The 15,702-nt window shown below is 39.8% G+C and overlaps 1 protein-coding gene across 3 annotated transcripts in view; it reads right to left on the reverse strand.

The window, feature by feature from the left end:
* The window catches only part of CTPS2 (CTP synthase 2), an 84,615-nt gene extending 68,926 nt beyond the window's left edge, over positions 1 to 15,689 (reverse strand). The window contains exons 1-7 of one of the 3 annotated variants that reach the window (XM_054189017.1): positions 15,469 to 15,687; positions 12,548 to 12,753; positions 9,834 to 10,004; positions 9,448 to 9,548; positions 7,483 to 7,599; positions 6,040 to 6,123; positions 2,680 to 2,760 (exon numbers count right to left, since the gene is read on the reverse strand). In XM_054189017.1, the coding sequence (XP_054044992.1) occupies positions 2,680 to 2,760; positions 6,040 to 6,123; positions 7,483 to 7,599; positions 9,448 to 9,548; positions 9,834 to 10,004; positions 12,548 to 12,713 (720 nt within the window). In that variant the 5' untranslated portion in view covers positions 12,714 to 12,753; positions 15,469 to 15,687. Of the gene's footprint in view, positions 1 to 2,679; positions 2,761 to 6,039; positions 6,124 to 7,482; positions 7,600 to 9,447; positions 9,549 to 9,833; positions 10,005 to 12,547; positions 12,754 to 15,266; positions 15,441 to 15,468 lie in introns of those variants that run through there. The other 2 variants (XM_054189018.1, XM_054189019.1) reach the window with 2 other exon arrangements.
* Positions 15,690 to 15,702: the final 13 nt, after the last annotated feature.

Consider the following 15,702-nt stretch of genomic DNA (forward strand, 5'->3'; position numbering starts at 1 on the left):
TCATGAAGTGACACTGTCTCCCATAAGATCCTCATAGACAACCTGTTCACGTATGGGCAGGATGAGCAGACAGTGAGGAAAACTAGAGGAATAGCCAGGTCTAGAGGGTGATGATGAGCAGCACAAAGTCTAGCTGAAAGCCAGTAACTGGCAGAGTACCCCAGGGGTCAGTACTGGGCCCAGTCCTGTTTAACATCTTAACTAATAATGTGGATGATGGGGGAGAACATACCTTTAGCAAGTTTTCAGACGCCACCAAAGTGGCAGGAGTGGCTGATATGCCAGAGGATCATGCTGCCACCACGAGAAATGGTCTGACGGGAACCTCATGAACAAGGAGAAGTGCAAAGTCCTGCACCTGGGGAGGAACAACCCCACACACCAATATATGCTGGAGGCCACCCAGCTGGAAAGCAGCTTGGCAGAAAAGGACCTGGGTGTCCTGTTGGACACCAAGTTAAACATGAGCCAAGCAAGGGTATCCTGGACTGCATTAGGAGGGGTGTTGCCAGCAAGTCAAGGGAGGTGATCCTTACCCTCTACCCAGCACTAGTGAGGCCACACCTGGAATACTGAGTCCAGTTCTGGACTCCCCAGTACAAGAGAGACATGGACATATTGGAAACAGTCCATGGCCCACAAAGGGCCATGAAGATGATTAAGGGACTGGAACATCTCTCCTATGAGTAAAAGCTGAGAGAGATGGGACTGTTCAGCTTGGAGAAGGCTCAGGGGTGGAAAAATCTCATCAATGTATAGAAATACCTGAGAGAAGGGTGCAAAGAAGATGGAGACAGGATCTCTTCAGTGGTGCCCAGGGACAGGACAAGCGGCAACAAGCACAAACTGTTCCTCTGAACATCAGAAACCACCTTTTCACTGTGAAGGTGACCAAGCCCAGGCACAGGTTGCCCAGGGAGGTTGTGGAGTCTCCATCTTTGGAGATATTCAAAAGCTGCCTGAATAATTGCCCTGGGCAAGTGGCTCTAGGTGGCCCTGTCTGAGCAGGGCGGTTGAACCAGATGACCTCCCTTCAAATGTCAACTATTCTGTGATTCTATGACAGCAAATAAATGGGAAAGGTGGACTGAAAAGATTGACCTCCTCAAGACTGTAAACCACCATTCTAGACACAAAACCTGTAGCTTCTTCTCTACTGGGACTGCACATAACTCCAGGAAGAAGACTGATGATGCCTCTAATCCTTCAGTTCACAACAAATCCAGGATCATTCTAGGGAATATATAGACATGTGGCCAGTGTCCATGTCCATGTCCAATCCAGAAGTGCTTCATTAATTTTAAGACACACAGGGGACTTAAGAATGGCTTTGCGGAATTCTGATTAATAGAGTTACAAAAAGGAAATAAAAATAAAAAATAAGGCTGCAACACAGTATGGCACCTTGCAACATCCCAGTTCAGTCCACTGGGTCTAACCACCTATATTAGGCAACATACACCTATATTACACAATGCAGTGCTGTGAATAGACATTTGAGCTAGCCAGAAGAGCACAAGAAGAGTGCAGCACTCTGCCCGGGATCATATACTCAGCTTCTCATGAAAGCTATGACTGGTACAACTATTGAGCTTCTACTCTAAAGGGTAGAACTTTGGAAAAAAAAAAACAAAAAACAACAGTGCCATGAAGACAGCTCCCTCCCTGCCAGGGAGCTCTTGGGGAAGTTCAGTTACACGTAGGACTCTTGGTCCAGTTAAGACTGGCGTAATAACTGCAGCTGGAATCTGAGTATGTACATGTTTACACGTGGCCTGATACTGCCAGAAAAGCACAAACCATTTTCATTTGATTGAACTTCCAGTTGTTTCTCTCTGGCTGGAGAGGAACCACAAAGGCATTTCTGAAGGTTTTTCCAGAAGCTAGCTCAAGGGTGTTGTCTTCCACGGATAGCAAGATGAAAGCAAGGGGGGGAAGTAATGGCCACACGGCCCTCTATGTCCTCGTCGGGAATCTTACTATAAAAAGCTTTTCCTTACACACTGCAGGGAGAGAGGTCAACAGTGACACATATTTGAAATATAACATAACTGTTGGCATCTATTATCCCTTTAATATCATCCATTACATTGAAGAGTGAAATGCTCTCACTTGCGAAAATATTAAAGAACATTTGATTTATCAAAATTAGTATTCGAATAGCAATTAATCACAGAAACTATTAAGGCCAAAAATCACATGTGAATTATAAAAGGATATATAACTACACAGTAGATGTTCTAAACACGTTAAAGGGCATGAATAGCCTATTACATACTATCACAGTAAGAGTGTTCATGTGGCTGTAATAATCTATGGACATAAGCAAAACCCCTAGCTTTAACCACACCATGTTCACCCATTATTATAACCATCTGAGATGATTTATGGACAATAATCAACCACAGATTGACACTGCACAGTTTTCTCAACTATGTATAGCAATTAACCATGCACTCAAAATCTATTCTTTTTGTTAATGACCATTTCACATAAAATTTGACATATAAGCTTCCAATATTTTTAAAGTGTTATAGTGTACACTACAGCAAGATAGAAATTGTAAAAACAATTACATATTAATGAAACTGTCTGAACTTGAAAACAGAAATGCTCAGAAATATTTGTATGCTTTCCCACGTGTTTAAATAATGACAAATAAAATACTGAAGTACTGACCTGCTCGGGCTCCACATGGCAAAACATGGAAATCTTTTCCTTCACTGCCATTTCTATAGGTTTTGCACTTCTGCAGACAATCTGTCATAACAGAAGGAAAAATCTTAAATGTTTACTAGGCAAACCAATAGAAAATCCTCAATACTGTTCATGGAGAAGGCACAAACAAATGTGCCTTTTTTTTTTCCTTTTTCCCCTCTTTTGGAGTTCTACAACATATCAGAGCTCACAAATATCTGCTAGCAAGGCAGAAGTAAATCAGTCACCTGCCTGTACTGACCCACTTTTATTAATCTTTCTTTGGCATTCTCTGCAATACTGCTTCCTCATGTTCTCCTTTGTAATACTCTTCACCTAAAGCCTAGCACCTCTGTAAGTACAAATAATATGATGAATCAAAAGAAATACTGTGATCTTATCAGTTAAATTTAGAGCAGTAATACTTGGCTTATATGCATGTTTTCTACTATTTCAGTACTTCAGCACTTCTTAATTTGCACATCATGATAAAAAGGAGGAGCCTGAAGATGAGAAAACTATTTCATAATTTTGTGGAGTTTTCCTGGTGCAATTATTCTGATATTATTTTGCTGACATATGTAAAACTTGGTAATTGTGGAAAATATTGATAATTTTTACCAATAAAGAAAATAAGCCCTTGATTTGGTGTTTGTTGGAAGGGGTTTTTTTTGCATCATGTAACTTCAGGCAACTAGCTCAAAATGCAGAACTGCTCTATCAACGTGCCTATTGATTACTCAGTCTACTGTCTTCAGTTATTTTGAATCCTGAATGTATAACATGAAGTGGGATGATCCTGATAAAAGATTGATGAATTCTTTCCCATCTGTCTAGCAAATGCAACTACTTTATGCATTAAGACCTTTTTTGTTCAGAAACATGTAGCTGATCTTTGATCACCTTGCTAGAATGCAGTTTAGCTACACTGATATTGATGAAGATTAATTAACTTCCCCTACCCTTGCAAGAAATTCTAGAAAGAGAAAAACAATGCCGAGTATAAGGGAAAATTAGTGCATATTCTAGTAATAAAAATAGAATTATGAAACAATTTGTACATTCTATTCAATTAAGCACAACTTATATTTAAAAATTGGGTACTGTTTGAAGACGTAATTCATAAACCTTGACAGTATAAGCACATGATTAAATCCACTTTGAAATCTATCATCCATCTTGCCGAGACAAATTTAAAGGTAATGGAGTCACAGAAATCAAAAACATCAGAGTCAGCATGAAAATACGAAGCTACAGTAACAGTGGCAGAAATGCATCTCAAAAAACCCAATACAAAGAAACAATTCAATCGAACAAGACAGCACTGACGAGCATATAATCAGATTTCAAAACGCTGTAACAGAGGCCATTAAATCTGCAGATACGGTGTATTCATTAAGCGCTTAGAACACCCCATGGAGAACAGAAAAGCTCTCGCACATACACAGCTGAGACTGGCCCAGCACGCCGCCTCGGGGAAGCCTGGGACCAGACAGCGAGGCAGCAGGTATTAAGCACAGGTCCAGCCAAGTTTAGATGGGGCAGCCCGGCAGCACAGCTTATGAAGGAAGCCCTCCTGACTGCTCTTCAGGAGCTTCCCCATGTGTTGATTTGGCCCTGGGCCCCTGCCCAAGAGAGGAACCATTTAGAGATTTTTCTTGAAGCAGTGCCCAAGCAACTTTACAACAGCGCCAAGAGGCTTTGCTCAGAGTATAATCCCTCTGTGCTTCAGTGGTCAACAGCAGCAGTTTGGGGGGGGAAAAAAAAAAAAAAGAAAAAAAAAGAGAAAAAAAAATAAAATACTGTGCTTCTGGCAGTCCCAGAACTGCCCCAGGCAAGAACTCAAGATGTGAGAAAGTGACTAGATTAGTCTGTTTTCCATTTATTACACACACACACACTTAACAGGCTTTTAAAAATTAATGGGGGGGAGGGGGTGGGTGTCAGGCACTGGCAATTATCTTAAAGGCCTTCAAAAATCACATGCAACTTTCAATATGCAATTAGCATCTCAAGAGGGATTTTGAAATTTAGGCCCTGAAGCTTGGAATATACAGCAGCACTGCGGTAATAAAAGTCTTTCCCTCCACAAGCTGATTATAGTTAGCAGGTCACAAGAATTTGAAGCAACCTAACCCATCCTTCACACATCCTATTTATAAAGCCACTAGTTTGTAGCTATAAACATGCTTTTTGATATACGTAAAATGCAAGAGTTCAAAAAAATCAGAAAGAAACACAACATACGATTGAGTTGTGTGACTGTCCTTTTGCAAATAATTTTTCCTTTTTGAGGATATAAATATTATACAGAAGCAGTGACTATTCTCACTGCTCTTTCATTTCTGAGAAGGGTTAGGAAGCTTTTTCTCCCAGTGGACTTTATAGGAATGGAAACTGCTCAACAGCTTCCAGAATCAGCTATGGAAAATATTTTTTGACTTAACAAGCAGCCTCACACAAAAGAGCAAAAACACCATTTTCTGTTCCTGAAGCAGACCTAGAAACAGAATGTGTTTTCAGCTGCACCAGCTGCAGCTCAGGAAGATATGAAGCATAAATTTAAACTGGGATTGTACTGGTATTTGAAGCTGTGCTGCCCTGGCTTAACTGCTATCAACACTTGACCAAGCAGGTTAACATCTGCAGTGGCAGACAGGTACCACAACAGGGAGCTGCAATCTACTTATGTCTCCGCTCTGCTCCCATGAAGTGGTGCCAGGGAGGCAAACGCTGCATCCACATAAGCACATACTCATTACCAGGGCACTGGGGAGAGAGAATGGAAGGAGCTGAGCATTTGTCATCATTTGCCAATTGGCACAAGGTGAAACTTGCTGGCTTTAGGTTCACTATACTATGCAGTGCAAGTCCAACACAAGAAAGAGATTGAGGAACCTTACTCTGAAGATTCACCCACATGTTTTATATTTCCAAACAGGAGTATTTTTAAAGGCTGTGCTTCAAAGGAAGGATTGTTTCTTTTTAATGACGCATAAAAAGAAATTTGTGAGAATGTTAGAAGCCAGAAGCATTCTAGGTCTTCCCACAAAGTGAACTGAGACTAGATTATTTTTAGCAGTGCAGAATGATTCTTCTGCAAAGATCCCTTCAGAAGAAGAGCATAGCTACAGTCCCAAGATATTGCATGGAGTTAGTTGAATTAAGCTAACAGAGTAAATTTGAGTAATTTGATTTCTTGTGGCTTTAGTGAAGCAGTGCAGCATGCATGTTGCATATCTTCTAAAATTCTTGACTCTCATGGGAGACTAAGGCTTATACTTTGAACACAGGTTCACTAGTTGATGATGTCTAAATAAAAATCTGCATTTATTGACTCACCAAGTCTGGAGACAAGCCTAGACCCCTCAATGCTCGAACACTGTTCTGTGTTGGTTTTGTCTTCTGTTCACCAGTGGCATTAGGCTGGAAAGACATATTTTGAAAGCTCAAATTGCAATTAAAATCTACAAACAGAGCAATTACAGGTTAATGGAGAAAACTCATTGCAAGTAATAATGCTTGCAAGAAGCAAGCATATCCAAAAAGAGACACAATATGCCAGAAACAGAAATGGCACCACTATTACTACATATATAAGAAGTTCTGTGAAGAAACCACACAGCCCTAACTCTGGTCAGGTTTATTTTGGTTTTTTTCTTACGCAGGAAAAGTTTCAATATAATTGACTCAGGCAGGAGAAGAATATTCCAAAAGCTGGATTTTCCTAATAAAAGGAGAATGTCCAACATAGCACAAAGCCTTCAGTGACTGTCCTTGAAAATAATCAGATGTAGTGAATAATTCTGTTCTCAAATACACAAAATTAACCCCACCGATTGCTGATTGATTTTCTAATCCATAGCTGCAGTGGTTAATAATTCTGTTTTTAATCTATACAAGGTGCAGTTATATCATCATTACCAACCTTTGCTTACCACAATTTCCCCAATGAATACTTACCTCTTAAAATAATAAGAAAACCTCTTTGTGAAGTAGAATCTAAAGTCTGAATGGAAAAATACTTTTAGCCCTGTACAAAAAATTGTTATTGACTGGAAGACCACTGCACACCGCGGAGTAACTGAACCCTAGCGTTCACCTGCGGATGCCCAGGCCTGTGCCGCGCAAATCCCTCGGCCGCAGGACAAGCCCCCCCAGCTGCGTGTACCGGAGGAGCCTGCGGGCAGCTCCCACCTGCCATTACAGGGGCGGCGTGGCCTTGCCTTTACCGAGGGATGCGGCGAGTTCTCCTGAGAACTTCCTTTCTATTTGACATTAAAAATGAGACAGTTGTTTCCTTGTTATAAAATCATCTATTAGCTCAAATGACCGAAAGGGGTGACTCTTCTATGGATGTGGCCCGCCCAGCATTGTGCTGGCCAGGGCCATTCAATGCCACATCACCAGCTGGAGGGACCCAAGGTCCTTTATACTGGTCTCTCCGTACAGTCTTACCTCTAACAAATACAATGCTAAACGATACCTTACGGAATCTTGAGTGCCCTTCTTACTGGGTTCACCTTCCAGTGCAAAGCACAACTATATTTAGCCTTCTAGATAAATTAGCGTTGATAAGGGTTTGGGGTTTTTGGCAACCTACTATATTAAAACAGATTCTCACATCAATAAATTAATCATCAAGGCCTGCCTTTACCCCCATGTGCCTGGGTTTCATATCTCTCTCTCTAAAACCCTCCAGCATGAAAGGGTGAATGGGAGAGGTAAACAAATATAAAGCCCAATACAGACTAAAATCTATGTTATTAATTTTTAATAACTTACCTGTGGTACTAGACTAACATGGATATTACAGAAGTTCTCTCTTTTCGCTTTGAACTGAAACTGTCTAAATGCTTCAACAAATGGCATTCCTTCAATATCTCCAATGGTTCCACCCAGCTGAAAAAGAAAGCTTGGATATGTCAGAGAGGCAGAAAGCATAAAAAAAAAAAAAAAAGAAAAAAAATATCTCTCTCTTACATACTCAACAAGTTTCCTGAAATTTCTATCTTAAAAAACCCCTGACAATTGAAATTTGAAGGCCTACTCTGCAAAGAACCCTCATCTATTCTGGGCATTTTGTTTCCTGTGGAAAACGTAAAACAATTTTCTAGTTTTGTTATATGCACTTTACACCAAATACATAAACTTCTAAATACATAAACTACTGAATAATACATGCTTTCACACTGCCTTCAAAGTGGTGAAAAAGCAATCAGTAGTTAAGCTAATGCGAAGGTTTTCGTACAGAAAAACTTTTATTTTATTGTCTGTCAAATTAATCAACAGTTGTGACCAACAAGATACAGATATTTAGCAACGTTATCATAGCTTTCAAACATCAATAAATGCCATATGGACAACGTGAAAGAATATTTCACATTATAAAGGACTTCAAAAATTTATTACCAAACCAAAACCCAAGACTAAGTCCATGATAAAGCTTATTTATAAAGACAGAAACTTGATGTCTTTCAAAGATGCAAAGAGCTGTAGTAGACTAAGCACTGAATAAACCAGTGTTTAGCACGTAAGTCTTCTGAACTAGTTGTATTTCACAATGATCTTTCTGTGCCACCAAGTGGTTTTTGACAGAATTGCATATATGTGTTCACCCAGTACCAAAAAAATTTCAGACAACTACATTTGTACGCTGCACACATATTCACTCTATCTCCTTCGTGATTCTGTCATGGAAAAACATTACAATTATCCTTAAAGTCCTGAAGAAAAATATTTTTGTCAGGCAAAAAAAAAAACCTTACGTGGAGGAAACAGAAAATTAAGTTTGAAGTTAATGAACTGATAAGGCCATGACTTATTAATGTTCTTCTGCAAATTCTGTATTTACTGTTTTTACATTTGTTTTAAATGAAATGTTTGACTCTTACTGTGCACATCATAAAAAAGATCTATAGCTATACCAATAAGTGTATTTTAATCAAGGCAAATTCTTCTGTATAAGAAATACTAAGCAATTCCGTGACCTGCGTCACAAGGTTTATCACACTATTGATTACCGCAGTCACTTCTGGCGTTAAATCTATGACATATTTTTCTGTCAGATTCTCAGGTATATTTTTTTTCTGTATTTTCCACTGTAATAGCAATACTAGCAATTACTGACTGCCTTTTCTCCAGTTTTCTCAATAGCCTACTAAGGATGGGTAAAACTCATTATTTCCATTGTGCAGAACATCGGCTGGCTAAGCGATTAACAAAGTTGCCTCCAAAGATCTTAAAAATAACACCAGAAAGTGGGAAACTAGCTTATACAGTGTTTAAATATATTCCTTTAAACATGACCACGAGCAACGAGATGGACATTTGAAGCCATATGGAAAGCTGGAATGTTACAGGCTCTCCTACTGACCATAGGAGACTTCAGGTATTACACAAGTTTTCTCAATACTATTAACAGTATAAAGGTTCAGTCAAATGTCTGTATCTTGGAATAGATACTTCACATTACAGTGACACCGGCTGCTTTAATTTTATAAATTAATAAATTCTTAAGCAGCTCAGTTTCAAAAGTACTCTAGAATGGATTTAGTCAAGTAAACAGAAGCTGTAGGGATAATGATGCCTATAATTTTCAGAGCAAATCAAAGAACATAAAACGTGTCTTTGCATTGCTGCTCTCCATAAAACTTCAGTCTGACCTTTTTTACAGTAAGTAGCAAAGAGAAAGCAAGCTAGTTCTTTGTGCTCACTGCAGATATATATCCTAAAAGGTTCCATACTTGCCTCAATTACGCAAATTTGTGGCTCTTTTCTGTCATCGTCCACCGGAACTTTTGCCTGATTCATTACCCATTCCTGAACTGCATCAGTGATGTGTGGAACAACTACAAGACAAAGCCAAAGAATGCAAGCAGATCTTACTTTAGGCCCATATACCAGGTTTCGCATGCAAAAGGGGGAAAATGAGCAGAAAGTCAAAAGGAAACTACTAGCTCCTTTTTCTGTTCCTCTTTTCCTTGAACCCAGAAGCCCAACATTACAGGAATACGCCCATATCTTTTGGGAAGGAGAAAGGAATACGATGATGCTGCAAGGAGCAGGTTATTCTAGCTGATGACTCTTTTGTGAAGACTGAATGGACTAGTATTCCACAGAATTAAAAATATCACCTTGAACAGTTTTTCCCAGGTAATCACCATGTCTTTCTTTATTAATGACATGCTGATATATCTTTCCAGTGGTAATGTTGTTATCTTTATAGAGATTGATGTCCAAAAATCTCTCATAATTTCCCAAATCTAAATCAACTTCTCCACCATCATTCAGTACAAAAACTTCACCTGAAAAAAGAAAGTGAAAACAGACAGAAAAGCAATAAAATAATCAGAAATTATTACACAGACAGCAGGAATACCACAAACTTATCTTAAAGTTGAATGTTTTTTAAAATGACATAGCACAATGACATGTCAATAAAGAACATGCTGCAACTCAATCTGTGTTGTCATTCTGTGTGACTTAATAATTAATAATTAATCAGACTTAATATCCGAGTCATTACTTTTACATTGAATGCCTATCCCTCAGTCATGTATAGGTTTGCAAATAAATTTAAGTTATATTGCCAAAATATTTAAGCGACTTAAAAATATTTAACAAGCATTTCAACAGCATTATACAATCCTTGATTAGAAGAAACCACTCTCCAGGAATTATAAATCAGTAACAAATAAAATGTTAATTTACACATGGCAGCCCAAAATGATGCTTTTATAAGCATTAACTATTACGCATGTTCAAAGTGTTTCACTATAAATTCATGTTGTTTGGATCTTAATGACTAAGGTTTGAATCAGGAGTAAAGTTATGATGAACATAAATGCTTCTTCAAAAGTCATCACTGTTTGGTTGCTTCATCTTGTATATTTGGTTCACTATGTCCCCAGCGAGGATTATTTTTGACCCTTAAAAATCTAATGAAAATATCCTTCGGGTCCAGACTTTTCTTAGACCTCTAAAGAGTCTCTAAATTCTGAATCTAGTCAACTTCTGAAGGAACTGAAGTTGCTATATCTTGAGGTAATTCTGAAAGCTCTTCAGAAAAACCATAAAATATTTTGCCATGACCCAATGAATCAACAACTAAACAAGTTACGGGACTAATGCACAATTTAAAAAAAAAGCAATCCCCCTGAAGGTATAGCGTGGACTATGGAAATATATATCACAACAAGATGCAACAGTCCAATTAATGGTTTAACAAAAACACCACAATGTATACAACAGAATGGAAGATTTACGCCTGATCCTCCTCTGTACTAAGTTGCCATTTAAGCCAACAGACACAGAGTGGAACCATCACTTCTCATAAGCCGGCCTTGGAAGAATAAAAAAAAATACATATTAAAAAAAAACCAACTCTTTAGTTAACTGGAAATCACCAAATTTAATTTTTTTGGCTCAATCATATTTCTGGCAAGCCTCTTTTATTAACACTTTGGCATTCTGACTTGTGTGAATTTCATAGAATCATAGAACAGTTCGGGTTAGAAGGGACCTTAAAGATCATCTAGTTCCAACCCCCCTGCCATGGGCAGGGACACCTCCCACTAGACCAGGCTGCTCAAAGCCCCATCCAGCCTGGCCTTGAACACTTCCAGGGATGGGGCATCCACAGCTTCCCTGGGCAACCTGTTCCAGTGCCTCACCACCCTCACAGAAAAGAATTTCTACTTATTACCCAGCAAGCCAGTGTTTCTTCACAAGCAGTAGCAAACTCTCAAGCGAGGAGGGGAAAAAAAGGTCATGTTGGAATTACATGCCATAGTATCCCCTCTGCTCTGTACCTGATCCAGGTGAGGAATACATCCTCACAATCTCAAGTCATTGCAGCAGTCTTACCACAAAAGGTAAAGGCATAACTTCCCTGGTCAACTGCCTAAGTAGCACCAGGTGCACTTCTGAAAATGCAGGACTACTGGATTAATTAAATTTCTCTTTTTGAGAGAGGTTTGATGCACTGTGCTCTTCCTCCAGTTAAAAAGAAAAGTGGTATTTTTTCAGTTCAGGAGATAAACACATTTATCTCCAGTTCAAAAAATTTTGGTCTAGACTAAAAGTAAGCAGACAAAAACAAATAAAAAAAGTTAGAAATGTCTATTGGCTGAAGGTACTTCGGAACTTTGAAAACCATTGCTTTAAATAAATGTACAAGTAACAAGACAGACAGCTGAAGGAACATTCAAAATTATAAATGCATGTCAGACTGTCTTGTAGCTCATCAGCAATGTAGTCAATATAACCAACATAGCTAAGAGAACTAACCAACCAAATATCTACTTTAAAATTATATCACTAGTTGGCTCTCTAAGCTTCACTGATGGTTTTGACTAGATCCTCATTGTCTAAAATGGGAACTTAATCTAACTCTCATGAAGACACACTAGAGACACTGACAACTAACACCCAGGTAACAGCATTCACGAGTAACCGTCGAGAAGCTAAGTTTCAAAAAAGATTTACAGTACTATTCATTTTTATTTTTTTTTAAATCAAGTTGAACTGAAGATACCATTGACTGAACAAGGCCTAGAGCTAGGATTTTCCCAACAAAGTGGCACTTTATAGGAAGGAAACATCTACTCATAAAAGTATCTTCACCAAATGGGCTTCTCCTCTCCTTACTTAGAGCAGACAATGCCATTGAGAACACATAGTACGGGGAAAACTTGTATTGCTAAATACATTATAAAATGACTAATAACTACCATACTGTTGTTTTTCAAAGCAAAAAAAAAAAAACCACAACAAAACCAACCCCAAACCACCACATTACTGTGAATATAAATATTTATGCAAAAGGTAACAGCACTGCCCTCCATACCATGTTCATATGGTGAAAAGGTTCCAGCATCTATGTTTATGTAGGGATCAATTTTGATTGCAGTGACACGTAGACCACATGATTTTAGTATGGTGCCAATGCTGCTTGCAATGATTCCTTTGCCAATGCCTGAGATGACACCACCAGTTACCAGGATGTACTTCATCGGAAAATCAGCACAAGCACACTGATCTCCAGCTGGAAATCTAAAATGACAAAAGATATACATCTGATGAATGCAAATTCATTCCAGGGAAGAACACAGCGTCAGTATGCAAAGAATCTAAGCTGAAACAACCTTCAGAAACAGAAAACAAAATCACCATTTTGGAATCTGGGAGTAGGATTCGTCTCTCCCAGCTTATACACCAATATGTAAGCTGAGCACCTAAACCCACTTCGCAGTCAGTGGTAAAACAGATACCATTTTGATACACTGCCCTGGGGAGATGCCAAAGAGGCACACTTCATCCAGCCCATTCCTCTCCTGTGACAGGAAAAGTCAGCTAACTTTTAGAACCACAAGTTAGGCAAGATGAATCTCACCCTGGATTCTTTGTAAATTAAAGAAGTTAATCATTTCACACGTATTTTGAGAAGCTAGCTCAAAAATTGTTCATTGCTACATGAGCCAGAACACTTACATTCTCTACCCAGTAGCCTTACCTTCAAAAATAGCAACTGTAGCTTTAAATATCTATTAAAATCAAAATGTTATACCACCCACTCCATTTTTCAGCAGCTTTCACTTCTCCAACTTACAGTGTATAAAGTATTTCACTAAAAGTCTTACAATAACGTACAGATCAACAGAGCATGAGACCAGGAAAGAAAAACTGAACTAAAATGTCCATATTTATATTACAGTACATTACTGATCAAGAGCCTAGAGTCCTTTCTTCACATACCTACCCGTTCTCCCTCTCCGTGTAATTACTGTGAGAGGAAAAAAATCAGAAAAAGAATCACCTAGCATTTTTGGACTCCAAGGCAGAGTAAGAGTTGAGGCTGCTCTAGAAAACAAAACAACATTGTATCGGTTTAAGGTTTCAGATTTAGAGAAACACATAATGTGTGTTATGACACACATTAGCATCAGGAATTCAGAAGGGTAACTCTGGACAGAGTAGCTCTGAGAGATGTGGCATGTGGCCTTCATGTGGCCTTCACTAGACAGTGAAATAAATGATTCTTCACAAGAAGGAACTGCAACTATGAGTACTCACTAACTCTATATGCTGAAGACAGAAACATGAGAGTTAATGAAGATTATGGTGATCAGACAAAACATCGTATTTCACAGTACTCTACAATACTACTAGCATGAGCAACAATGGCTATTCAGATACAGAAACTTCCTCTCTTGAAAATGTTGCTGTTTATAAGAAGCCCGGATAACTAAAATTGAAAAAAAGGGACTTGCTATGAACTAAGGGATTCAAATATACTAAGCAAAGCATATGACCGGGGGGGCTGGGAATAATCTAATAGATGCTAGTGTACCTATGCCACCTTGCACTGTGTGAGTATGAATGGTAAGGGATCCAGAACTCTTAAAGGAGAAGACAGGGAGACACTCCCACCCCTTAAAAACTCTGATAATTACTACCCTAATTAAAAATTCTTCATCACCCTTCTTGTTGCTATAATCCGCTGTTCTCACTGACCGCTGTTTATGTTGTCCCTGCAATTCTCCCACTTCACCTGGCTTTCACAGACACGTACATTTTGCCACCATTTCTCCACCCCTTCTGAAACAGGATGATGTTGTGTGTATCTCATCCATAACTGCATTCACATTACATTCAGGCAGCTGTGGAAGCTAATCAATGGAATAATTTTTGAACAACGACAATGCGGCTCGCCACAGAGCAAAAATTCTAGGGTCAAGAAAATCTTTCCTTACTTAAGTACCTAATTCGTTCAAAACAACATGCAACAAGACCTGATCTAAAAGCACTCAGGATAAATCAACGCGGTATGGTTCCTCAAATGTTGGCAGTAAGCAGCAGCTTGTGGACAAACATTGTACCTCTTCCCCTCAAAATACTGAAGTAACATAAATAAGGCCTGGATCTTCAGGAGGAGAGTTCAAGGATCTAACAATGCTTGTTATCAATGCTCTTATGATCGATCACAAGAATTAATAACCTATTATTTCCTTGTTAATGTAGACAAAAGGAAGACCACAACCATCAAAAGGATTTAAATCAGGAGAAAAGGATCATCAGGAATTAACTTTTCCCTGCTATTTAATTTTAACACGTAACTTCTGTTTTTTTAATGGCATAGATTTCAAGATTTGGAGCCTACCTCCTCTTTCAGACTCTTCCTTCCTAAATCAGCTAATGCAGTTGTGAACATTAACACTTCATAATCATCTAAGCCATTTTCAAAGCTACTTCCACAAAAAGAAGGGGGGTGGGGGAATTAATTCAACAGGTATAAATCTTGAATATATGCCACTTTAAAACTTTTAAATCCTGTCACCTTGCTTAGAGGAACCAAAAGGAAAAAGCAAGAACAGCGATTCCCCAGCAGCTTAAGGAAACATGCTGTTTACTTGCAATAGAAACAACTCCAGGTGGTTTGGGCAGTCACTTGTAAAAGGAGAAGGAAATAAGGGAGAGGGGAAAGCAAAAAGAGAATACTGGAAGCAAACAGTGCGCTGGGAACTGGCAATCAGCACAGGCCGGGAGGAAGAGGAATTCTTCCGTACAGCCTTATCAACTGCAGCTGTCTCTCTTCAGCGGGGATTTCGGAGCCCTCCACCCCAAACGCGCTGCGCTCCAGCCAGCAGCAAGCCGAGCCCAGGAGAGGGGCTGTCCCTGCCTGGCCCGGCCCGGTCGTCCAGGCGGCCACCACCTCAGGAGCAGGGCGGCGGGGCGAGAAGGGCCGCCAGCCGCCGGCCTGTGACTTACCGCCCCCGCGCCGCCCTTTTGGGGTTTTAAAGGCGGATACTCCAACCGGCAGCGAAGCGGAGGCGTGCCTGCTAACCGGGGCCGCCACCGGGCTGACGTCAACCCGCGGGGGGCGGCGGCGACGACACCTCGCCGGTAGCCGCGGGCAACGCTGCGCTCGCGAGCCCGGCCGACGCTTCCCCCTTCAGGGAGGAACCCAGCAGCCGCGGGGAGGCACCCTCCGTGGGGCCTCCT

This window comes from Rissa tridactyla, chromosome 1 (genome assembly GCF_028500815.1).
Source record: "Rissa tridactyla isolate bRisTri1 chromosome 1, bRisTri1.patW.cur.20221130, whole genome shotgun sequence".
Classification (NCBI taxonomy): domain Eukaryota; kingdom Metazoa; phylum Chordata; class Aves; order Charadriiformes; family Laridae; genus Rissa; species Rissa tridactyla.